The sequence below is a fragment of the Panthera tigris genome, chromosome E1, assembly GCF_018350195.1.
Source record: "Panthera tigris isolate Pti1 chromosome E1, P.tigris_Pti1_mat1.1, whole genome shotgun sequence".
NCBI classification, from domain to species: Eukaryota; Metazoa; Chordata; class Mammalia; order Carnivora; family Felidae; genus Panthera; species Panthera tigris.
The window spans coordinates 5,755,553-5,781,702 of record NC_056673.1 but is presented as its reverse complement, the minus strand read 5'-3'; the positions used below and the strand labels follow the sequence as shown (position 1 = coordinate 5,781,702).

The 26,150-nt window shown below is 48.0% G+C and overlaps 1 protein-coding gene across 1 annotated transcript in view; it reads right to left on the bottom strand.

The window, feature by feature from the left end:
- DNAH9 (dynein axonemal heavy chain 9) overlaps positions 1–26,150 on the bottom strand; it is a 332,476-nt gene that overhangs the window by 209,758 nt on the left and 96,568 nt on the right. The window contains exons 25-28 of the mRNA XM_042967844.1: positions 24,480–24,719; positions 23,998–24,158; positions 10,962–11,118; positions 5,266–5,370 (exon numbers count right to left, since the gene is read on the bottom strand). Coding sequence (XP_042823778.1) covers positions 5,266–5,370; positions 10,962–11,118; positions 23,998–24,158; positions 24,480–24,719 — 663 coding nt within the window. The remainder of the gene's footprint in view (positions 1–5,265; positions 5,371–10,961; positions 11,119–23,997; positions 24,159–24,479; positions 24,720–26,150) is intronic.

Here is a 26,150-nt window from a genome sequence, read left to right as displayed (position 1 = left end):
ACATTCTAGGGAAGTGGTCCATTCTGCGGTCCACACTTTGCCCCCAAATGCCATGCGTTATTAAAATCCTGCCCGGCTCACTCCATGCTTCCCTCTGCAAAGGCGGATTGGAGGGTGCTGCCTTCGGCAAGTGCAACCCACTCACCAGGTTTCACGTTTTTTTAAAAAAAATATTTCTGCGTTTGCACCTTAGACCTTAAGCTCCTCTATCAAAGGTGGCAGGTGGGGGGGGCATGGCGGAAATGCCTGGCCAGGGGGCACCAAGGGGACAGGAGGCTGGAGGGAGAGGGCAGTGGAGTGCACCCTGGTGACACTTGTCCCTGGGCCCGGATAACCCGAGGCCCGGCGAGCTGACCACAACAGCATTAGCAAAATTCCAAAGGAAAAAAAAAAAAAGTAGTATTTTCTACGTTTTTTAAAACAGCAGAGTAATTGCTCTTGGAAATGCCACACTCTTTCCCCGTTGGGTATGTAATTCTGCTTGACCCATCGGACAGAAACAGGAAAATACCCACCTATGAGAACACTGACGCACACGCGCTTTTGTGGAAGTTACTAGAAGAGCACAGACAGGGAGGCAAGGAGCCGAGGGGAGGGGCGGGGAGGGTGGAGGAGGACTGTCCCAGCTGGTGCGGCTTCTGAACCAATATGCCAGCCTAGATGACAGTGTCAATAATTAAGTGCAATTTTCCCCTTGGACGGGTGTATGATTTTAAGTGGTACAGCCTCCAATTCTGCCCAGGCTGTTGCCAGGCCACTTTCTTGAGAACCGTCTCTCCCACGGGGTGTGTTCCTAGACTGCAGTGTGAAAGCACCCGGGAATTCCGGGTGGAACTCATTTCATTTAATTCCAGAAGCAAAAAGGAACTGATCTTGGTGAACCTCCTAGGACATCCTGTCGGGCAGTTTCAGGATCAGGTGAATTCGCAGTGCTCATCCATTGCGCCCCGGGGACCATGGCTATTGGGTTTTGCCTCACCAGTTGGGATGCTAAGTTTGGGAAGAGAGCCTGAGGCTGGGCCAGCTGAGAAGGAGCGAAGGGTGTCCGGGAGACTGTATAGACCTGGGCATGGACCCTCTTTCCCTGCTTTGTATCCCCCTGCCTTCTGCTTCCCTTCAACCCGTTTCCGGCCGTGTTCAGGCAACGATGATAGTGATCACCAACATCATGGCCACCACCATAACCAGCATCATCACAGTGACTAACATTTGTCGCACGCCTCCTATCCGTAGGGCTTCAAGGGCTCTTACACATATTAACTCATTTAATAATTATCACAACTGCATCTGGCAGGTACTGTTATTAACCCTCTTTACAGACGGAGAGCTTGAGACATGGACTTGCCCCAAAGCACACAGCTTAGTTAAGTGGCAGAACCGGGGCTGAATACCGGCTGTGCGGTTTCAAACGTGACCCACGCTCACAACCACTTCCCCGCCCCTTGCCCGGGTCACCCCACCCCACAAGAACCTGTTTCTTTTCAAATCCCAGCTGCACGCGGGGCTGCTCACAGCATCTCTGGAACGCGAGATGAGCTCTGGGCTGACCCCAGTCTGGCTCTCACTGCCTTCCTGTTGGCTCTTCCCCTGGGCTTCTCAGAGGGACACGGCGAGATGGCCCTCTGGAAGCCCCCCAGTGCTGAGCTGGGACACCACGGGTGTAACTACTCAAGTGAGGGCAGTCACAGCCAGGCAGCCGGGCTGGAGAGCACGAGAGAGGCCCTCTGAGGTCTGGGGCCAGCAGCCAGGAGAGAGGGTACAGGGAGTCAGACAAGCAGAGAGGAGGGAGGTGGGCACCACCCAGGTAGAATGAACAGAGGATGGCGGGCAAGGAGATAAAAACCCCGGTGATACGCGAGCTGCCCGTTATCTGCAGTAGGCAGCCTAAGGAGAAAAGCCCCAGGCACATATTATAATGACAGTCCTGGATCCCAACGGCCACCAGGGCAGGGAACAGCTTAGACTTCCGTCCCAATTCTCAGAACGCACTGCGGGCCGAGATTTAGTACTCTGAGAAAGCTTGATTTTATTCGTGTCACTCTATCTTCTATCCTGAAATTCACACAGGCCGCGAAGGGGCATAAACTTGGCTCTAAGTCGGCAAGGTGAATGCAGCCGGCACCGTGCTTTCTTGGTCCGGCTCAGGTTTTGGTGTTTCTGTGTTTGGTTTTTTGTTTTGTTTTGTTTTGTTTTTTAATTGAGTGAGTTGACAACTTTGAGAAGCCTGGAGATGTTTAAAAAAAAATGTTTTTTAACATTATTCATTTTTGAGAGACAGAGCATGAACGGGGGAGGGGCAGAGAGAGAGAGGGAGACACAAATCCGAAGCTGGCTCCGGGCTCCGAGCTGTCAGCGCACAGCCCGAGGTGGGGCTCGAACCCACAGACCGTGAGATCGTGACCCGAGCCGAAGTCGGACGCTGAACCGACTGAGCCACCCGGGCGCCCCAAGAAATCTAGAGATGTTTTTACATAAAAATCTGGACTTTCAGCTGCTCTTTAAAATTAAAAAAAAAATCTGGCGGCCCTGACGTGCATTCTTCCCAAGCAGAGGCGTGCTGGTAAGTGTTGAAGCAGCAGCTCGCCAGGAAAACCAAATGCCCCTGGTCTGTGGCACTCGCCAGGTGCCACAGCCGACCTCAAGCCACCGGGGCACCAGCCTGGAAACACACACCATCGGCTCCCGTGACCCAAGCTAGTCAAGGGCTTTCAGGCCAAGAGAGTGCTCTGGCCAGCCACTCGACTCATTGCTCCTACTAACTCCTACGGAATCCAACGGTCCTAAGGAAAGGGATCAGCACCAGGAACGGAAGAAGAGCCCTCGGTTTTGCAACTTGCAGGAGCCCATGAATGGGAGCACCAAACTGGCTGTCAAAATCAAGGGCTGGAAGACCGGATGACCTTGGGAGGCGTGGGGGAAGTGAAGGGACCCTGCGGAGCCCCCTGACCACTTATGGCTCCCAGCGGCAACCGGAGATGAAGTGGGCCGGGGCGGGGGCGGGGGGGGGCTTGGAATCAGCTGGCGGTGTGAGCTCCACTGCTGTTCCGCCTCGTGGTGGCTGCGATCCTGCCCCCAGCTCCGAGTCCAGCCTGCTTGGACGGGGACAGCACGTTGCGTGGGGTCAGCATGCTGGAGGAGGGGGTGACGGGGGTAGAGGCTGGCTCCCGCCAGGGCATGCGGAGTAGGGAGTCAGGATGCTGGTTCAGGCAGCTTCCCCAGCGAGGACCACCCTCTGTCTGCAGCGCCTCCCGCCTCCCTTCCGCTGCCCCTGTCCTCTGAAAACTGGCAGTCAAGCTACACTTCTTTCTTGTCCCTTTGTTTGGACCCGAAGGAAAGAGAGTCCTTCAGAGCTCTGTTTCTCTTTCCCTGTACTGTATACACGCCACTCTGGAAATAAAAGCCACCGGTAGGGGGAAAGTTAAATGGTTGGACCGTATGGAGTCCAGGCACAAGCTGGGAGCACCCGTCCTGCCAGCCCCTAGTGCCATCACCACCCAACATTCTCCACCACGCAGCACCCTTACGCTGGCCTTGCCTGGCGGAGGCAATAGAGGTGGGGGGAGGGGGTGGGCTATGAAACCACAAGCATCCCCAGCAGGAAACAGGGGCACCCGGCTTACAGGAAGGAGCCCAGAGCAGGTGTCAGCAAAGGCTATGCTTTGCTGGGGTGACCGGGAGGCCATGGGGAAGGCCGGGGGGCTCCCACTGAGGCCCCAGCTCCAATCGGGACCCCCAGGAGAGACCACTGACTTCACAGCCGCTGATCTTCCTCCTGCTCAGCCCCTCCTTAAAACCACTGCCAGGCAGAGGGCAATTTCTTTTTCAGAAACCTCCAGGGGCTCCCCGTTGCCTGCTGAAGACAGTACACATCATGGCATTTAATTAAGCCCGTCCGCTGTCTGGTTCGAACCTGCCTCTCAAGCCTCATTTTCTTCTCTAGCATTTTATCCCTTGTGTCTGACAGATATCTGTGTCTAGACCTGCACGTGGGCAGTGTGGGTGGGGGTGCTGGGTTCAAGTCCTAACCTCGCCACCTGCCAAGAGTGTGCCCTGGGACCAGTTACTTTTCTCTGCTGATCTTTGGTTTCTCTCCCTACCCCGTGTGTGTGTCTGTGTACACATCCTTATACACCTTGCACAGATGTGAGGATATGTGAAAAGTACCTGGTACAGGACAGACTTTCAACATCAGTTTGCTCATTTTCCCCCTCCCTCTCCCCCTCTTTCTGCTCACTTCCTCTGCTTAGAAGACCCTTTCTCTCATCCACATCATCTCCACCTTTTTTAAGGCCTGGCTTAAAAATAACGTGTCTGGGTGTGCCTGGTGGCTCAGTTAGTTGAGCGTCTAACTCTTGGTTTTGGCTCAGGTCATGATCTCATGGTTCAGGAGTTTGAGCCCTGCATCAGGCTCTGCACTGACAGTGCAAGGCCTGCTTGGGATTCACTCTCTTTGTCCCTCGCTCTCTGCCCTATCCCTGCTCACTCTCTATTTCCCTCTCTCAAAGTAAATAAACAAACATGGAAGAAGGGAAGGAAGGGAGATAGAAAGGAAGGAATGGAGGGAGGTAGGGAGAGAGGAAGGGCCTAGCAGTCTTGCCCCATATTTAGTGAGTCAGGAGTTAAATCACTTCTAGAACACTGAAGAATGCTCATGTCCCCCTCAAGAACTAAAGTCGTTTTAAAGTTAGGGATCACGTCCTACTCAACCAGGGACCCTTCACCCTAGTTTTGAGCGAAGCACTTACTATGCCATAGGTGTTGAGTAAGTGTTTTCTGGATAATTCGAAAGACAAGTGGCAGCTTACATAAATCTGCCCCAAACGTGACTTTCTTCCGTCAACAACATTCATCCTGTGATCCTTGCTTTAGATACAATGAGGTGAATTGGACCAAGGGAGCCGGAGCAGCTTGCTCAGACTCAGTGACAAAATGGAAGACATTCCCAAAGTCCATGGCCTTTCCAAAGAGCTGGGCTCCGCCATCTTGTTTGCTCCTCTCCTCGCCCCCGTGAAGCAGAGGGGACATGTTACAGAGAAGGAAATGGAGTCCCATGGCCAATAAATGGACTCACCTTGGTAGGGACCCACAGGACGCCCATATCCTGCACCAGCGTCTGTCTTAGAGGGCAGAGGAAGGAAGGGACGTGAAATGCAAGGGGGGAAGGGGACACGGAAGTGGACAAGCAGGGTTGAAAGCAAGAAGATGTCGACTTTTACAGTGCTGGCAACAAGCCCATGGCCTCCCACCTACTTCCGACCCCCATACCTGCACCGCCACCACTGATAAGACCTCCACAGAGATTCGATTAAACTCATCAAAACAGCCCCAGGCACCGGTCTGAGCGAGGCCTTTGTAGATGTTGCCACAAGACTGCAATGAAATGTACAAAGATTAAATCACTATCAGTGCTGGGTTCATCATTACACATCTAAGTCAGTTTCCATCCTTTTTGTTATAGATACTTCCAGTCCCCTAATGACCGCTGGTTTGAAACTCATATTAAAGTTTCAAGGGCAATTACGTTTTTGACGGCTATGGGTGCCAACGTAAGTCACGGGATCAAATAGAACCTTTTCAAGACACTTGGACCCAAATCCCTTCAAAATGTCATCAGGCTTGTGTTACTGTTGATTCTGGAGCTTTCAAAATCCCAGGAAATGAATAAAATATTATTATTATTATTTTTTTTTTTGCACCATACAGACAAAAAAAGCCTTCCACTCCGCCTTTGGCACACACTGATAAAAAAAGTTTCTATCTGTATCTTGAGATCCGTGCCCAAACATCCAGGCTTCCCAGAGTGATAGGAAGCTGGGGACAGACGGGGGACGTGATAAGATCTATAGAAAATTTGAGTGGCAGGTAAATCTTTTCAAATGACAGCAAGAAAAGAATTTCAAAGGGAAGATGGCCTATCATCTGTCCTGAAAATAAAAACCTCCTGGGCGTTCAGTGTGAACCAGTAAACCAGGAAGCAACACAAAGGGGGAGGTTACAGGGAGACACTCTCAAGGCCACTGTCAAGGAGACATCACCGAAGCCCTGGGAAAATGCAAACAGTGGCCAAGTCCCCCTCGCTTCCCCCATAGCCAGCACTCGCTGACCGTCAGCTCTGAGCACAGCTTGCACACTAGTCACTGAAGGGCTCAGTCCCTCTAAGGACTTCCAGTTAGGTTGTGGACAGAAATCATACAGCCAAAGCAGGTAAATTGCCATGTGAGCAGTGGTTCCGATGGACAGTAGAAGACACAGACGTTTCGTTGTTCAGAGGAGCGGGTCAGCGCACTCTCCAGAGATCCGTTTGGCCAAAAGAGGTAAATTTCAGACGGCATCACGACCTCTTTCGCCCAAGTTTATTTCATGGAATGTCCGCATCTGGGAGACGCTCCCTGAAGCCAAGGCGTTTGGGTCGATCAAGTTTAGGAAACGCCACATTCTGTAACCCTCTGTTGCCAATTTACAACAGATGTTAGGATTTTAAGGGGAGCACTGAGAAGTCCTGCGCAACGAAATTCAGTCAGTGTCTGTTTTATGAGTAGGATTTTTTGTTTTCCTCATGGGAAACCCTGGTTTTCTCGGGATGCACGCTGGGAAACATGGAGTGTGGTGGACAAAAGAGAAGGGAAGTCAGGAGACCTGAAGTGTTGGTATCTCACAGAGCCTATATGGGATCTTCATACCCTGGGAATGCTCTTATTAGCATCCGTATAGGCAGAATGGAAGAGGGTAAAGTAAGGAAGGGCCAAGCGCTTTCTAGAAGTAATTATTATGGTCAAAGGATGACCAAAATCATGATATGTCTAGAGAAAAATAAAGGTGCCATCTTGGCTGGGAAATTGAATTACAAGGGCGCCTGGGTAGCTCTGTCAGGTGGGTGTCCCGTCTGACTCTTGGTTTCCGCTTTGGTCACGATCTCACGGTTTGCGAGTTCGAGGCCTGCATCGGGCTCTGCACGAGCAGTGTGGAGCCTGCTTAGGGTTCTCGCGCTCTCCCTCTCTCTCTGCCCCTCCCATGCGCTCTCTCTCAAATAGACTTAAAAAAAAAAAAAGTTGAATCACAAAAGGAGGCCATGGTTAGGGAAAGCCTTGAATTATTCTAAGGGGCCGTGTAATTTTGGAGCAAAGCATGGTTAAATCAACGTTTTAGGAGAACCAGCCTAATATAACATAAGCTAGGCTGGATGTGAGGCAGCCTTTGAAAAGGAGGGAAGAAGGGGAGCCTGGGTGGCTCAGTCGGTTAAGCGTCCGACTTCAGCTCAGGTCATGATCTCATGGTTCATGGGTTTGAGCCCTGCATCGGGCTCTGTGCTGATGGCCCAGAGCCTGGAGCCTGCTTCGGATTCTGTGTCTCCCTCTCTCTCTGCTCCTCCCCTGCTTGTGCTCTCTCTCTCTCTCTCAAAAATAAAGAAACATTAAAATTTTTTTTAAAAAACTACATTTGCTGCTTCAGCAATAGCATCTTTGAATTGAGATCAAGGGGGAAAGTACCGTGGCCAGAAAATAAAGAATGTCTTAGCATTAATGCCGTGATGTTTTCCAGAAAACGTGGCCAGGCTTATGGGTTTTTCAACCAGAACTAAAGAGAGGGGAGCAGTAACTTTGCCTTTTCCACACTGTTGTTGCGTCTGCCCTATGACCCAATGCCTCTGTGTGGCATTGAGAAGGCAAGGGGAATTGTGGGGGTCCCCGACTACAGCCCATCTCTCCTCTTTACCCCAACCCCACCCCGTTTCACCACCCACCCCTCCCCACGTTCACTAGGTATCATTCCATTCTTTGAAGTCTCTCCTTTTTTCTTTTCCACTTATGCTACCCTGATGTCTGACTGCTGACCATCCCTGGTTTGAACAGCTGCAAGTTTCTCAGCAAAAAATTTTCCTCCTTCCAGTCCCGTCCTGCCTCCACTTGCCCTGCTACCCAGGAGTCATCCTCAGATGCCATCCATTTTCATCATGCCCCACCTTGATTTCTGAAGCCTGCAGGGTCTTCCTGATGGCCACCACTTCAGGGTCATGTTCTCTCTTTGGCTTTATGTCCCCCCCCCCCCCGGCTTCTTGTTGAACCCCTCTCTCCTATTTTCTGTTCCCTCTCAGGCACTCAGCTGCTACTCCGTATTTATTGCTAGCTTTTCTCTGGAGATACGGAGTTGTTGTGAGTTTCATGAATGACCCTTTGGAATGACATCTGGGGAAGGGCCAGAAGGCTCTTCCTGACCCCCGTTCCATCTTCTCCATCATCCGAGCCATGCCCTGTGAGGACAGGTCAGGGGAGACGTCAGAGCAAGGAGTGGGGGAAGAACGGGATGCACAGAGAACTTGGTCATGTCTTTACACTTGATGTTTTCATAGGCTAGGCGGTGTTAAAATGGCACATGCCCTGTTTGGCAACACCCAAACCTTACACAGCCTTCGGTCTCACATCCTCCAGGATGTTCCCGACCAGCGTGCCCTGTACTCTTCCCTGTCTCTGAAGTCGTCCAGGGATTAGAGTTCTTAAAACACACATTCTACGTGCTCTTTGGTATCTCCCCTAATTATTTTACGTATGTTTCTTGTCTTTCCAGGCAGACTGGGTTATACTTTGTCTGTCTGTCTCTGTATCTATCCATCATTTATCTATCACCTATCCCTCATGCTCTCATCTCTCTCTCTTTCTCATCTCTCACCTATGTCTATTTATATCATCTATGTGTCCATCCATCCATCCATATTCTCATGATGCTTGCTGAGCAATGGTGATACTCAATAAATTGATTGCTGGAGAGGTGCTTTGTGATGAAAATAATTCTCAAGGACTGGACAACAAAGGGAAGAGGAGGTTTGCCAACAGTACAGTGACGCCGTTGGTTACAAAGGACATTTGGTGCCTAGGAAGGGACCGCTATCCTTCTAGGGTGTTTCACTACGGCCATACCCATCGTTCTTCTTCCAATCGGTGCTTCCTCCGATCTAGGCTAGACTTGACCAGAGCTTTGCACAGTCCAGACAAACGACGGATAGACCCCTCCTCTCATCCTGTACTCTCAGAGGAATTGCTGGGGTCAGAGTTCGGTAATAAGTGTTGGAAGAATTGGGTAAGATGGCCTCGGTGACCCCTGGCCGATGGGGCGAACTCCTCTATTCCTGCTTGACATGTCAGGCATAACTTTGAAGATATTTTGATTTTCTTCAATCAAAATTCACCAGGTCTTCCACATCTAAATGAAATATCCTCTTGGGTGGCAATGCTCCCTTTGCTCAACTAGAGAACAATCTAGAAACTTAAAATAATTCTTAAAGGTTGAGTTTGTTTGTTTAAATAGAAAAAAAAAACTTTGGGGGGCGCCTGGTGGCTCAGTTGGCTTAAGCGTCTGACTTCGGCTCAGGTCACAATCTCACGGTTCGTGGGTTCGAGCCCCGCGTCGAGCTCTGTGCTGACAGCTCGGAGCCTGGAGCCCCGCTTCGGATTCTGTGTCTCCCTCTCTCTCTGCCCCTCTCCCACTCACACTCTGTCTCTCTCTCAAAAATAAACGTTAGAAAAAACAATTTAAAAAAAGAAATAGAAAACCTTTCTTCTTTCAGCCTGGCTTAAAGAGAGCTATCACTGTAATGTGTCCAGCAGTAAGAGCAATCATGCTAAAATTTAGACCCAGTAAAATATGGGGAAGACAGCTGTTTTGGGGTCTGAATCCTCATTTTGTTTGCTTCCCGGGGAAAAAAAAACATGGTGCTTTTTGGCTGCTGCAACTCTTTGCACAGCAAAATTTTATGTACGAGAGAAATTATTAAAGTTACAGCTGATGAATCTTGTTTGGAGTTCTATATGTTCCCTTGAAGTCTCTAAAATTATTTTTAAATTAAATTTACTTTGTACCCATCATACCGTGATTTCTATGTATAAATATTTAATCTACTTAATGCAATTGTTTTATTTTTTCCCCCGCTATAAATTTATTTACGTGCCATCCTGTTGCAAAAGGGACGTAAGACAGTTTACAAAAATAATACAGGAAAACAAAATAAAAATAATGAAAAAGTGAGAATCTTATTCCATTTTTTTTTTATAAAGAGCATCTATAGGAAATCTGGTTGTAAGCAGAATACTTCTACCTAAGAAGTGACCTATAAGCCTGTCGTTTTCTCTTGCTTTTCTCTATGACACAGGACTTGGAATATATTTGAGAAGACGATGCTGAGCGCCTGAGTGAAGACCATTACCCTTGCATTTGTCCGTTGTGAGCATCAAATCATTGATTAGGAGTGGAGGTTAATCGAGTCTGACTTCAGAAGTCACACCTGCCCGGGGCACCCGGGGGGCTCAGTCAGTTAAGTGTCCGACTTTGGCTCAGGTCATGATCTCCCGGTCCGTGGCTTCGAGGCCCGCATCGGGCTCTGTGCTGATGGCTCAGAGCCTGGAACCTGCTTCGGATTCTGTGTCTTCCTCTCTCTCTGCCCCTCCCCTGCTTGCACTCACACTCTCTCTCTCTCTCTCTCTCTCTTTCAAAAATCAAATAAAAACATAAAAATAAAATAAAATGAAAAAAAAAAAAAAAAGAAGTCCCACCTGCCCTTGTAGAAATTCTGAGGAAATGTCCACCTTTCCACAAAAGCACAAGTAGGACTTTTATGTGAAGATTTTACGGTAGCCCCTTGTGAGCTTTCCTGTGGTTCTAGGTCAAACAGTGAACTTAAGTCTTCAGATATATGTTCAGCTTCTCCATCGTACGGGTCACCAAATGAAGAGCCCCACGTGAAATCACCCACCTACGGCTGCAAAGTTCATCGGTGGAAGCCGATCGGCTTCTGGAGAGGTCAACGAGCTCCAGGGGTCAGAGATCCTCAGGTCTCCCGGGATGCAGCCAGCGGAACCCTCCAGGGCCGGGCCTCTGAGCCGGGCCAGGGTGGCATGGATGAGCCTGGTCCCCGGTGTGGCCCGCCCCCCCCCCCCCCGGTCCCCAGGCACCCCCGCCCAGCCGGGCCTTACCTTGTAGTCCATCTGTTCTGAGCAGTTGAACACGTACACCATGACGCCCAGTGCTCGGCCCAGGTCCTTGGTGGTCTCCGTCTTGCCTGTGCCCGCGGGTCCTGCCGGAGCTCCGCTCATGGTCAGGTGCAGAGACTGAGTGAGGGTGATGTAGCATCTGTCAAAACATGGGAGCGTGTCGGTCATTCTCAGGGCCCCAGGTGGCCCGGCCCACGGCTTGGGCCCTGCTGGGTCCTAGGGAGCTAGAGCTGAGGCTCTGGAACATAGCGGCCGACAGCTTCCATAAAAGGAAAGCCAGAGCCTCCACCGCCATCTGCTCCCCACAGCACTGTGGGGAGCACTCTCTGAGGAATCCTCTGATGGTGATTCTCCCTCCCTGAGCTCGCCCCTGCTCCGTTTTCTAGCTCATTGCCCATTTCTCGTGTCTCCTTCAGCCCCAACACTCTAAGGTGCCTTCACGTACAGCTGTTCTCACTTGCTCGTGCTCTGTCTCGAAGGTTTGTGTGCCCCACCTCCCCAGCTCCTACGCTAAAATCCTAACCCCCCAAGACTACGGTATTGGGAGGTGGGGCCTTCAGAAGGCGATTAGCTCGTGAAGGAGGAGCCTCAGGAATGAGATTAGCAGCCTTATAAAAGAGGCTTCAGAGGGATCCCTCCTCCCTTCCGCCACCAGGTGAGCCCACAGTGACGAGATACCTGCTAGGAGCCAGAAAAGGGCCCCAGACAAGAACGGGACCATGCCGGTGCCTTGACCTGGGACCTGCCGGCTTCCGGAACTGTGAGGAATGAATTTCTGTTGTTTATAAGCCCCCCGGTGTATTGTATTTTGTTATAGCAGCTCAAATGGATGAGGACACTCAGACACACGAGGACTGTGCTCGTCCCTCTCTCCTTCCCCCACCCAGCCCCCCGCCCTTCCAGTCTACCTGAGTCGTGTCCTTCCTCAACATCGTCGTTAGTAGCCTAGTGGTGGCCACTCATCCCTTGGGGCTCATATTTGACATTAGCTCCCCGGCTAAGTATCCCCAGACCCCTCAGCACTGGGGGGAGCGAGTACATGTCCCTCAGCTGAGGTCCTCCCCCACTGTCCTGCATGTCAGCGTCCAACATATACCACACATGTTGTTCATACAACCTTCAAAAGACACGTGAAGGTGGGGCCATGTCCTACTCGTGGTTTCATCTCCAGAAACGGCTCTGGCCACATAGAGACCCTAAATAATTATTTATGAAACAAATTCATGAATGAAGCCATCAGTCATTCCATTCTGTTTAATCCTCCTTTGACTATCTTTCCTAATGATAATAAAATAAAAACAAGCATTAGGCTTGCTTCTGGTACTTTCTAAAACAGACTTACATTACAGCAACTTATTTGACATGTCTCCAGAGGCAAGGGAAATAAAGGCAAAAATGAACTATTGGGACCTCATCAAGATAAAAAGCTTCTGCACGGCGAAGGAAACAATCATCAAAACGAAAGGCAACCAATAGAATGGGAGAAAATATGTGCAAATGACATATTGGATAAAGGGTTGGTATCCAAAATCTATCAAGAACTTACCAAACTCCGCACCCAAAAGACAAACAATCCAGTGAAGAAATGGGAAGAAGACGTGAACAGACACTTTTCCAAAGAAAATATCCAGATGGTCAACAGACACATGAGAAAATGCTCAACGTCACTCATCATCAGGGAAATACAAATCAAAACCACAATGAGACACCCCTCACACCTGTCAGAACGGCTCACATTAACAACTCAGGCAACAACAGATGTTGGCAAGGATGCAGAGAAAGGGAAACCCTCTTTCACTATTGGTGGGAATGCAAACTGGTATAGCCACTCTGGAAAACAGTATGGAGGTTCCTCAAAAAATTAAAAACGGAACTACCCTACGACCCAGGAATCGTACTACGTATTTATTCAAAGGATACAAAAATGCTGATTTGAAGGACACGTGTAACCCAATGTTTATAGCAGCGCCATCAACAATAGCCAAATTACGGAAAGAACCCAAGTGTTCCCCAACTTATGAATAAAGAAGATGTGGCATATATATACATATATATACACACATACACAAACACAATGGAATATGACGTGGTGGTGAAAAAAAAGAATGAAATCTTGCCATTTGCAACAACGTGGATCGAACTAGAGGGTATTAACACAAACACGGTGATGGCAAAGTCTGAAACTGGATGATGGTAATGGTTGCACAACTCTACAAAGTACTAACCGTCATTGAATTGTACCCTCGTAATGGGCGAACTGTAACGCATGTAAATTAGACCTCAATAAAGCCATTAAAAAACGTGCCACTGGCCTCACTTCTTGATACCTAGAAAATTAATAACATAGGCTCTCCACCTGCAGGTTGGACCAGAAGGGGCCACCCAAGGGGGCCTCCAAGATGAATTCTGTTCTGGAATCTGATGTCTAGAGTTCACCGGTAGTTCCAGGTGAATACTCTTGTGGCCAGATGGCGACTGCATCTCCACCGAAACCAAAATGGCTTTGGAAAGACGAAGGGAGTTCCCGAATTCTCTAAGTTTATGTATTTTGAGAGAGACAGAGAAAGTGTGATGGGGGGCGTGCAGAGAGAGAGAGGGAGAGAGAGGGAATCCCAAGCAGGCTCCGCGCTGTCAGTGCAGAGCCCGACGCGGGGCTCGAACTCACGGAACTGTGGGATCATGACCTGAGCCAAAATCGGATCCTTGACCGACTGAGCCACCCAGCTGCCCCCTGAATTCTCCTTTAATTGAGTGCAAAATTCCCAGATATATTTCAGCCTTTGCTCGTGACACTCAGGAAGGCAGATCCCCAGGTGGACAGGACAGGTGTGGGGACCTGCTATTCCACTGGCAGTTTTCCCGTGTGAGGGCAGGTGTTGGCTCAACTGATGGGCTGCATTTCAGGGCTGGTGAGCTGGGCTCCCCCAGGGTGCTTCTCTCCTCTCTCAGACACTCCTAGCTGAGTCCTAACAGAGGCCATACCCGCTCTCAGGGGCTGAGTTCTGACTCCAGATTGGCCCCGGTGCCTTCTACCCACCCGAGCCTCGGCTTCTTCTAGAACTTTCCAGGGGCTGTTGCAGCCCTGAACCTCCCAGGAGGAAAGGCAGCTGCCCGGACTGGCAGACTCCCTGGCCTCCGGCCAACTCACCTCCCCACTCTCTCCCACCCGATTTGTCCATGGCAGCCTCCTCTGCCGGCCAGAGGGGGACCCAGGCCTCTTCTCCATAGAGCTGCAGGGCTCTCGAGGAGTCCAGGAGTCCAGAAACACAAGGGTTTGCAGAAATAGAATTCGCACAGAAAACTCAAGAATCTCTGGGAAGAAACCCTTGGAGCCGGGTGTCAATCTCTCCTGGAGTATCTACTGCTGAGCTTCTGATGATCTCCAGAAGAAGTACTTGGGGGTAGGGGGTAGGGGGTAGGGGGTAGGGGGTAGGGGGAGGGCCCTCCCTCCCCGCAAAATATTTTTCTCCCCATAGTAACAGAACTCTAGAGCTCGAAGGCGTGTTCTGAGATCAACTAATCCAATCCCTATTTTACAGACGGGAAGACTGAGCTTCGGGAAGGGAGGCTGGGCTAAGGCTAATAATAACTAAGGCAGGGGCAGTGGGGCTTAGGCTTGGGCCATGAGTAAACCAAAAGGAAAACAGTGCCTCCGTCTTCCACATGAGGGTCACCATTTTGCTTGGGTCATGGGCCATCCGGCCGTCCTAGGCCTTAGGGATACCCGCTCCTGCTCTAAAGTTCAATGTGGGGTCTTGTCAGCCTGTCCATCTCTGTCAACATTAAGCCAGCCGCTTCAGTCTGCAGCTGTTTTCCACTGAGGTGGGCGGATCAGGCTATCGAGGTCTCAGGCGAGGGCTCTGGAGTCAGATAGGGTTCCTACGTTGCCTCTGGTACAAAGTGTTTGCACAACTCAGCCAGGGAAGGAAACCTTGGTGCCTTAACAGAAGCGGTCACTGGAATCCATCCCACAGTCTTGGGCTTTGCACCAAGGAATTCAGTAAGCTCGCTGTGTTGAGCCAATAGCAATTGTGAGAATGGCAAGGACTCCTCCAAGAGGCGCTCTTGCCTGGCCAGCTGGCCCCAACACGGATACGGATCCATTTAGTCTGGTTGTTCCTGGGAAGACAGACCCTTTTGTTCCGGGACGGACCTCAGAGGTTTGGCCTTTTAACCAAGCCAGGCTCTTTCCCATTAATTAAATCCTTCCAGGAGGGCTACATCAGCCTTTTCCTCCAGCGAGGCAGGGTTTATGATTTCGGAAGGCAGCTCCTTCCACAGTGTGCCCGTTGCAATTGCTTGAAAGGCTTTCCAAATATCAAGCTGAAGTCAGTCTTGTTCTCTTTGCGCAAATGACTCCCATAGGCTTTGGTCTTCTCGCCCCTCAGGAGGCTTCCGTGAGGACAAGAGGAGACAAGAGATAGGAAGGTGCCTTGAAAAGAAGGCCGATCCATGTTTAAGGTATTATTTTTTTAAGGTGAAAAATATATGCAATATAGCTTTTCTGTTTCGATACAGTTATTCAATTGGCAGATTAAAGAAACTATCAAAGACCCTGCATCTCGATTGCAGCTATAAGTGGCCTGTAGCTATCCTGGAAATGTGGTCTGAGTTATCTTAGAGTTGGTGAAATCTTTATAGTTGTTTTGTATTCGTTTTTCTCCTGCCATGTAAGAAATTACCATAAACGAAGTAGCTTAAAACAACACTCGCTTATTCTCTTACTCTTTTAGGTCAGAAGTCCAGGTGGATCCTCTCTGGAGGGTCTCAAAGACCAAAATCAAGGTAACTGTTGGCTGCACTCTTATCTGGACACTCTGGGGAAGAATCTGCTTCCTAGTTCACTCGAGTTCTTGGTTGAATTAAGTTCCTACCAGTTGGAAGACTGAGGTCCTCATTGGTTACTGTTGGCCAGGGGATAGCTCAGCTCCTCTGGGCCTTTCTATCATCTTTGCATATGGCTCCCTCTACCTTCAAAATCAACAACAGTGTGTCAAGTTTGTCTCACATTCAGATCTCTCTGATTCCCCCTTCTGTCTTCGGCCAGGAGAGAACTCTACTTTCAAGGTCTCACACGATGACATTGGGTCCACTTGAATTATTTCCCTCTTGCTATAAGGCAAAGTATTATCATGGGAATGACATGATCATATGTATAGTTTTCACCCATACTCAAAGGGGAGGAGATCATACAGGGGAAAAGATCATGGGGATCATCCTTAGAATTCTACCTACCACACGGTTCAATAATCATAACATGGATGATGATTATTCATAAGAATGAACATGGATTGCAACAATATCTCCCCGGCAGGGGTCCCTCTAGCGTGACCAGGAGAACTCGGGTCCATGATAGTCAATATTTTTATCAGTAACTTGGATTAAGAAATAATCGATTACATGCAACATAGACTGAATTCAAAATAATCCTAACAGTTGAAAATGATAGGGGTAGATCCAACAGGGTAAAATTTAGGAAGGATAAATGCAAGTTAACCTTCTAAGCACTTTCAAGGGAGACACAGAATCTGGAGCAGGTTCCAGGCTCCGAGCTGTCAGCACACAGCCTGACACGGGGCTCGAACTCACAAACCGTGAGATCGTGACCTGAGCTGAAGCCGGACGCTTAACTGGCTGAGCCACCCAGGTACCCCATAACATTTTAATGTTTAAATATGAATGTTGTCTTCAGCATACATGGCCCCGATTCTAAGATCTATTACTTATGCCATTTGGTTATGAGATCGTCGCTCACCCAGTGCTCATCTTTCTCTTTGCCCCTACAACTTGGTAAATGTCTTTCTCAAAATATGACAGAACACAGAGCAATGACTGACACATGATCTCTGGAACAAAAATAACAGCGTGCTTAGTAACGAAGCCTGAGTACGTCTAATTATGCTTCATATTTATGTCTCAGATATGTTTGGAAATTCTAGTAGTGACTTAGAAAAGTCAAGAGAATCAAGACTAAAGTTCTCAGAATTTTTCTAATATTGGGCAGTCGATGGGCAGAACAAGAGATAACTTCATAAAGGTGAGTTTCGTTCTATACACAAGTGAAAAGGCAGAGACACAGTGGAATTAAGCAAAGATTTCTTAGCTATGACACCTAAAGCATGGTCCAAAAAGAAAAGCTTGACAGATTGGACCTCACACAAATTAAACACTTTTGCGCCTCAAAAGACACCGTTCGGAAAGTAAAAAGGGAAGCGGCAGATGGGGATACAATACTTGCAAACACATGTCCCATAAAACCAGAATATACAAAGGCTTCTCACAACTCAGCGAGATGACAAACGGATCAAACGGGAGGCAAAGGACATGAACGGGATGACACCAAGGAGATCGACAAATGGCTAATGAGCACAAGAAAAGACGCTCAACAGCATTATTAGGGAAATCGCAATTAAAACTCAGATGAGATCCTACTTCACACCCCCTTGGACGGCTGTAATACACAAGACAGACAATAATAAAGTTGTCAAGGCTGTGGAGAGATGAGAACCCCTGTCTACTGTCGGGGGGGGGGGGTGGTGGGTGGGATGTAAAATGATTCAGCCACTTTGGAAAACAGTTTGCCCGTTTTCCAGAAAGTTCAACATAAAGATCTCGTACCACCAAGCAACTCCCCTCCTGAGTATCGGCCCAAGAGAAATGAAAACTTAACGTCTACACAAGGACTTGCACGCAAAGGCTCACAGCGACATTGTTTGTGACAGCCCCAAACTGGAAATAACCTAAGTGTCCATCAATAGGTGACTGGATAGATAAAATGTGTCCTGTCTATGACATGGGATATTAGTAAGAAAAAGCAATGGACTACTGCCACGTGCTCTATCATGGACAAACCCCCCTACTCTGTGTAAAATGAAAAAGCCAGACACTAGGGACAAGTTGTATGGCTCCGTTTACAAGAAGTGGCTGGAATAAGCCAAATTTAGAGACACAGAAAGTAGCTCAGTGGTTGGCTGGGGCTGGGGGTGGGAATGGGTATATAAATGGACGTGAGGGATCTCATTGAGGAGGTTAAAAATGTTGTATAACTGATTTATGGTGATGGTTATACCACATGGTCAAGTTACTGGAAATCATTAAGCGGTACATTTGGAATGGGTACAAATTTTTGATACATAAAAGAAACCTCAAATTGTTTTAAAACATATATATAATGAAAAACCTTGTATAGCAACAAAATTTTTATTTAAAAAAATTTTTTAATGTTTATTTATTTTTGAGAGACAGAGAGAAAGAGAGCACAAGCAGGGGAGGGGCAGAGAGAGAGGGAGACACAGAATCCGAAGCAGGCTCCAGGCTCCGTGCTGACAGCACAGAACCCAATGCGGGGCTCGAACTCACAAACTGTGAGATCATGACCTGAGCTGAAGTCGGACACTTAACCAACTGAGCCACCCAGGCGCCCCTAGCAACAAAATTCTTAAAAGCACCTAGTGATAATAAAAAATATTCAAAACCTTTATGACGATACTTAGACACTTTTCTGAGCTGAAATATATAAAACCGAAACTGAAAGATATATAAACATAATTCAAGATATGAATATACAGAAAAGTATCGCATATCATAAAGATGGCTATTCTTTCCAAATTAACTTGAAGGTATTAAGACTCACCCATCAAAAACCCTAACCATTTATATTTTGGAACCTGACAAAATGATTCAAGTTCATTTGAAAAGAGAAGAGATAAATATATAATATATATTACATATATATTATATACTTATATATATAATGTATATTATATACTTATATATAATGTATATTATATATATTATATACTTATATATAATGTATATTATATATATTATATACTTATATATAATGTATATTATATATATTATATACTTATATATAATGTATATTATATATAATATATTATATACTTATATATAATATATATATATATAAAAGATGATGTGGACATTTACTACACAAATAGGAGAGCTCACGACAAAGCTACAATCCTTAAATAATGTGGCATGTTGATGGACATAATGATGAAACAGGATAGACGCTTTGAGGTAGTCTGAGAACTCAGAATTTTGAATGTGGTGGAGCAAACATCACAGACCAGTGAGGGAAAGGGCGCATGGCTCACTAAAACACGTCATGTCCACTGGTTACTTGGCAGCCAAAGAAATCAAATATTCCCTGCCGTAGTAGTTTCTGTGGGTTTTCCTTGCTCAGGAGTCCACACTTACGGTAAGCCCTCTGGCTGCACAGCCATCAACCAAAGTATCTCCCACCCTCCCAGGGGTGGGCACAAGACTCCGGCTGGGCAAAATAATCAAGCTCGGTGGCTCCAGTGAGGGACTCAGAGATCGGCACAGGATCCAAACAGGGCTCACCAGAGTCCCTTGAAGGAATCAGATCTACGGAGCTGAGAAGCGGGGGGGAGGGTGTCTCTTCCTCCCGGAAGATTCATGAAGTCGTGGGCATGGAGACCGCCCTTGCAGCCATACAATGAAAACCCGTGCGAGAGAGAAGTTAATATTCAGAAGGAAACAGAGCCGTGAGAGGAGAGAGTTCCATCACCGATCTCTCCCCATCCAGGCCCCGGAGCTAGACTCATTTCCTAGGCACATGAGGTAACAATTCCTCCCTCTGTTTACCTTAGTTAGGGTTTGGCTTCTAGCACTCGTAACCAAAAATGTTGCGGTAAAAACACTCCCTCTACTCAAAAGCCCAAAAGTTTACCCAAGAGTTTTAAAAGAAAAAGGGAAAAATAAAACAAAAGAAGCTGTGGTAAAATACAGGTGAAATGGAGCTGATCTTGAAATGAGCAGGGACTTTCTAAACATAAAAGTAATAAAATGGGCAGGAACAGTCATAAATAATTCACAGGACAGGAAAATCTACTAGCCAATGAGCACATAAAAATGCTAAAGTCTGTGAGTAATTAAGGACATCCAAATCCATATGAGATCCCATTCTGACTTATAAAATAATATTTTGACCACGATACTTAATATTGGTGAGGATGTTGCAAGGTAAACATTCTCATAAACTGCTGGTGAGAGTGGGAACAATATTGGTTTCAAGAATAATTTTTTTTTAATTTTTTTTTTAACGTTTATTTATTTTTGAGACAGAGAGAGACAGAGCATGAACGGGGGAGGGGCAGAGAGAGAGGGAGACACAGAACCGGAAACAGGCTCCAGGCTCTGAGCCATAAGCCCAGAGCCCAACGCGGGTCTCGAACTCACGGACCGCGAGATCGTGACCTGAGCCGAAGTCGGACGCTTAACTGACTGAGCCACCCAGGCGCCCCGGTTTCAAGAATAATTTTAAAGTATGTGTCACCTAATTACCCTGCCTCTTGGACTGTCTCCTGGGGAAATATTAGGAAACGCAGCACAAAGTTATTTATAAGCAAGTTCATGGCAGATTTATTCTCAAGAGTAAAAGCTTAGGTGTGGCTGAAACATTTTATAACATGGGTCTGTTACATAAATTATGGGAGACTTGGAAGGAGAAGGTAAGTCGGCTCTTAGAGTGTTTCAGAAGAATGTTGTGAGAATATGCCCATGATATAATGTTACGTAAGGGGTGCCTGGGTGGCTCAGTCGGTTGGGCGTCCGGCTTCGGCTCGGGTCATGATCTCGCGGTCCGTGAGTTCAAGCCCCGTGTCGGGCTCTGTGCTGACAGCTCAGAGCCTGGAGCCTGTTTCAGATTCTGTGTCTCCCTCGCTCTCTGACCTTCCCCCATTCATGCTCTGTCTCTCTCTGTCTCAAAAATGAATAAACGTTAAAAAAAAATTTATAATGTTGTGTAAAAAAAAAAATCTATGGTATTTTATATACAGCACAGGATTGCAATTTCATTTTGTCAACATCTACACGCAGAAGGAAACGGACTAGATATTAACAATGGTTACCTCTGGGCGACTTTATCGTCTTTGCTTACAGAGTACAAAGTTTTTCTGATAAAAAACTGCAGATGAAGACTTAGGGAGTGTAGGACTTGTGCTGCGTCCTTGTCCGGCAAACCCCCTTCCAACACTCTTGGGTCAATTAAATCTCACCTACTCGCAGCAGTTCCTGAGATATTAAGAGGTACTCAAACTTGATAAGCAGTTGATTAGTACTTAACGCAGCAGCACGGGGCTGAAAGGGGCGTCTGTGTGTGAAGGTGAGTTGAGGGAAGAGGAGGTCATCCAAAGGTTGAGAAACAACTTATGCGAATTGCTTTTGTTCAGGCTGAAAAGGCATTTCCATTTAGTTCTTCAGCTTAGTGCTACGCCAGAGTCCTGCGAATATATCGTAGCTACTTATAAATTCAGGTCCCATCCGGGCAGTGGGAAATTCCAAAGAAATAGGCATAATCAGTCGGAGGTACTGTAATGCGGCTATGCTTTTAATGAATGTGCAAAGGTTTTATGGATCAATTGTCCATTTGATTAATTCCTCTGGCAGGAGAGAATTAAATGTACTTAAGCTACACACCGGACAAGGCTGAATGCTCTTTAAAATGTGATTTTCTGTGTTAAGGCCTTTTTTTTTTTTTCCCGGGCAAAACATTTCTTGAGATAATAATGGAAGTCAATGAGAAAATGGAATTTTACATATAAATATTCACTACATACCACTTTGTCAGAAAAGCATCTAAAGAGCCAAACGAGGTCAAGGTCTATACAGTATTCACCATTATTTGTGTTAAGTCTTCCTTTCTAGTTCTTATTTTTTTTGCATCGTTTCATAGGAGGGGTGATAAAATCCTGTTTTGGAGAGAATTCCTTGCCAGAGCTTTACCCTCTCCCTTTCCAGAGGCCTTCAGCATTCGTGTACTAGAGACTTGTAAATCCAAAAGAGGTAATTATCTTCAACGCTGGGGCGGGCGTGACGACCCAGGGAAAAGAAAAAAGTCTTAGACTTTTTATCACTTGGAATGATCATGTCTGCTATGTCCACGGAAAGGAAGGAGATATTCTGACTGGGGATGGAGAAGTGGGGGCGCGTTGTGTCAGAAATCGTTCCACTGAATTCGGTCAAGGAGTGAACTTGAATGCCTATCACAGCGCCGGGTCCCTTGGGGTAGAACAGTGAGTACATCGAAGTCAACATTACCACGGAGCATACAGTCTAGAGTCAGAAACGGACATTCGTTGAACTGCTCAGATACAGAACAGCTTTGTGATTCGTTGCGAGCGTTAGGAATTCCCAAACTATTAGCTTATATTCCAAGGCTGGCAGGAAAACTCACTGCAAGAGAGAATCCTGGACCCCATTTCCTTCCTGTTTAGGGTGCGTGTCTTGCTGAGAATAACCACAACACAGGAGAGGGTCCGCTCTGAATGAAGCCTGACGCGGGAACACTTTTCCCTTTGGCCCGCACTGAATGAGCTCCTCTAATGGACTAATACCAAGTGAAGGCCAAGTGCAACCCTAAGGTGCCCGAACCCTCTGAGCTGCTGTTGCCGATACTGTCCCAGCCGCAGAGAAACCCGCATCTCCCTCTGAACGGGTGTTATCTGCCTTTCGTCCGAAGATGGGGCAGAGAGGAGTATCGGGCCCCGCATCAGGGCAGAGGACAGAGTAGCTGTTCCTCCTTCTTTGGGAGCCAAGGCAGAGAGTGCTGTGTGGATCCCCTCCTGAGTCAACCTCCTATTCTTAATTCTGTCTATTCTTACCACAGAGGTCTTCAATATTCAAGCACCATTCATTCCTTCGACAGGTATCAATTCCAACATCTAGCAGGTGGCTGGTGACATAGCAACAAATAAGACAGACAAAGCTCCCTGACTGCAAAGAGCTTCCATTCCTAAGTGCAGGGAGAGTGACCAGAGACAGCGACGCGACCTCTGCGGGCTCCCACAAAAAATGAAAAGGAGAGAAAGACAAGAGCAAACGTGGAATGGACTCTGGGTGGAAGATCCTTCCAGGCTGGGCAGGAAAACGAATTAAGGAAAGGAACAGCATGGGGGCGGGGGGAAGAGATCAACCATGAGGTCCTGCTCTATGGATGATGTTGGGATTTTCCCACATCCCAGGTCATGCCGCGAATGCCGCGATTACAACTCCACTCAATGTTCCTTGGAAATACATCTGAGGATTTGGCCAGAATACAGGTGGAAACACTTAAAAACAGGCAGGGGGGAAATTCAGTAAGAGATGACACAGATTCTACGTGGCCACTCTAGCCTTCACCACTGATGACAGTCTTTTCACCGTCTACAAGTCACTTATTTGGAGTAAGCCAGCCATTCAGACATGCAGCTCTTTGGAGAAGAGATTTAGTGCTCAATGAAATTATACGGGAAAAGGGCACCAGATCATAGCAGAATTTATGGAAATCTCAACAGAATTAAAATATCCTGTCCTCGCTCTCCTTTGCCCACGCTGTGCTCTCAGATAAGTCTCCATGAAATACAGTTTCCATCGTTTTATTTGGCTGATGAAAAATTTTCAATAGTTTATCGCTACTTACTGGCTAAAAAAATGTATGCTGCATATTTATAGCCTGACTCGGACCCACCTTACCAGGCTTATGGCCAACCACATCGCCCCCCAAGTCAAGCGTCTCCCCTTCTTCCAGGAACACATCTTGGGTTTTCCCCATTTCCAGCCTTCTATACACAAAATTCCACTTTCCGGAATGCTTATCAGTAGTTTTTTTTTTGGTTTTGTTTTCCCTTCTGGGGATCCCAGACCAGTTTAACAAGTAACCGCCTCCATTTCATAGATGAGAAAAACAAGCATTAGGTCAAGTTTTTCAAGGTCAAGTAGCCAGTATGTGTTAGAGCTGGTGTGAGAACCCAGGGGTATGGGATTCTCCCCTAGTAAATTCCTCAAAAAAAAAAAAAAATCACAGCTCACGGATTTGCCCTGAGAAGGGTTCTGTCCTTCCTCCTTCAAGTTTTATTTTTACGTGTGTTGTGTGGGCAGGCGCTCCCTCCCTACAGCTCTGTGGGCAACTAGCAAGGGGCAGTGGCCCGTTAAGACGGCCCGAGCCTGACACCAATCGGGTTCTCCGTGAGTGGCTGATGCCAGCGCTCACCGGTCTGTCAGAGGCGTGATCACCAGGCGAGGCGTATTTCCCAGGTACTCGTAGGAATATAGAAACTGCGCATCACAGATGTTGGCAAAGCAGTGTTTGGCCTCGTCGTCCCAACGATGCCGCAGCTGGGACAGCCAGAGGAAGGCCTGAGCATTGTCCACCTGAAGAGAGAGCGCAGAGGAGGGGGCTCAATCGCCGTTCCACCGGTGGCCCCGTGGCCACAGGCCACGCGGGGCTCTGGATGAGCTGGGTTTTGCCTACCAGTCAGGAGTCCATGCTGCGCCCACCACAGCACAGAGAGCATTAGCTGCTCTCATTACGCACGTTCGCTGGGAGCAGCCACCATGACCCTCCGCCAGCTCTCTGGCCGGGGCAGAGTCTGGGACCCCCACGTGTGGGCTGTATGCGAGCTTCTCCCTTATCCCACCGTTCACGGTGTAGCTGGCGACAAAGAGGGACACTCCCGGATGTTTGGGACTCACCTTCTGAGCGATCATCTTGGCCACCACATCCCGGGCGTGCACATCAACGGTGCATATGGTCATAATCTTCTGCCGGTCCCCTTCGGAGAGCTGGCCGAGTAACATGGTGATGAGGGTTTTGAGCTGCACCACTTGCTTCCTGTAATAGTCCTTCAGGGCGTTCTCGTAGCCTTCCTCCAGCCTGGCAAACGCAATGCCCACCTCCGTGGTCCACCAGATCTGAGTGCAGGTCAGGGCCACCTGTGGCACCAGGAGCTGCTTAGTAAAGCCATTACCGGGACTGTCTCCAAAGCCAGCCCACTCATCACACAGCGCGAGTCAGCATGCAATTGTGTGGGTGACCTCAGCCCCTTCCCTCCCTCTTCTACCAGCACTGACAAAGTGAGCCACTGGCCTCTGTCTCCTTGGAGATGTGAAGTGGTTCCAAGTGGGGAAAGCACTTTCTGCGCTGGAAAAAAATGTATCGTTTGGTTGAAAACAACCAAAGAGTCCCCCTGGTCAATGTCAGCGGCTTTTAGAAATTGCTACTCTGATCTTTCCATCTTTACTCCCCAGGCAAAGCATCGTTCCTGGGCTTGGGAGGTTAACAATATGTTGATTGAACATCTCAACAACACTTGGTCTTTGTGCTGTTCTTCTTAAACTTCCCGCGGTCTGAGTGTTCTAGCTTAACGAGCCTCTGATGATCATTTGTGGCATATTTTTGCTTGCCCGTAACGCTTTGGCTGTGCATGGTTTTTATTTCTCGGACCCTATAACCTTGAAAAGCCTACTCCTGGAGACCAAGGTGAATTGCAGCAAAATTCAACGTGGTCAGTGGGATTTGTGTTTTTCAGAGAGTCAAAATAAAGGAATGGAAGAAGGGATTTGAACAAACACGACTTCCATTTGCTGAGCAACCTGATACGGAAAATGCGTAATTCGAATTAGTCACGGTGGAGAATTTAGATACACCGATCGTCTGTAGCATCCTGTGGTTGGGGAGACACTGCTCTAGATGAGACCTGTCGAAAGAGCAGGAGGCGACACATTTTCTCGCCTCAAAAGTCTGATTCAGGTAAACAAAGAATCCTGATGGGGATTATTCCCTTTGTCAAACAGAGAATCCTGTCGTAGGAAAAAGGACCATTCTCGCCTTTGGGATCAGGCGCGTGGGGTTTTGCTAGAGATCTTGCTGGGATGCTTTGAACGCGATGCACCCATTGCATAGTCAAAAGAATCCTTGCAGTAGTCCTGACTTATTTCTCGTTTCTGTTAGTCTACACTCGCTGCCAACATTTCCCCACCTTCTTCTCCCTTCTCTGCCCCCTGCAATGCGCCACCACTTTGCACTCCACGGACATGGCCACACCAAGCTCACAGACACTCCCCAGCCTCTTTATTTTCCTTGATCTCTTACAAGCGTGTGGCATGGCTGACCTCTGGCCGGCTTTTGGTTTCCATTGCGACCACCCCCGGTGTACCTTCTACCTGAAAAGGCACCTTTTCTCAATCTGCTTTACTGGCTCCTCCTTGGCTAGCCAGTCTTTACATGATGCCCAAGGGACTCTTCTGCACCCTCGTCTCGGGTCTGCGTCTTTTCCAAGAGCAGTGTTCTCTACTCCTGTGGCTTCAATTCCTGGTAAATGCCTGCAACCCTCAAACACGCCAGCTCGGGCACTGTGCGCCTAA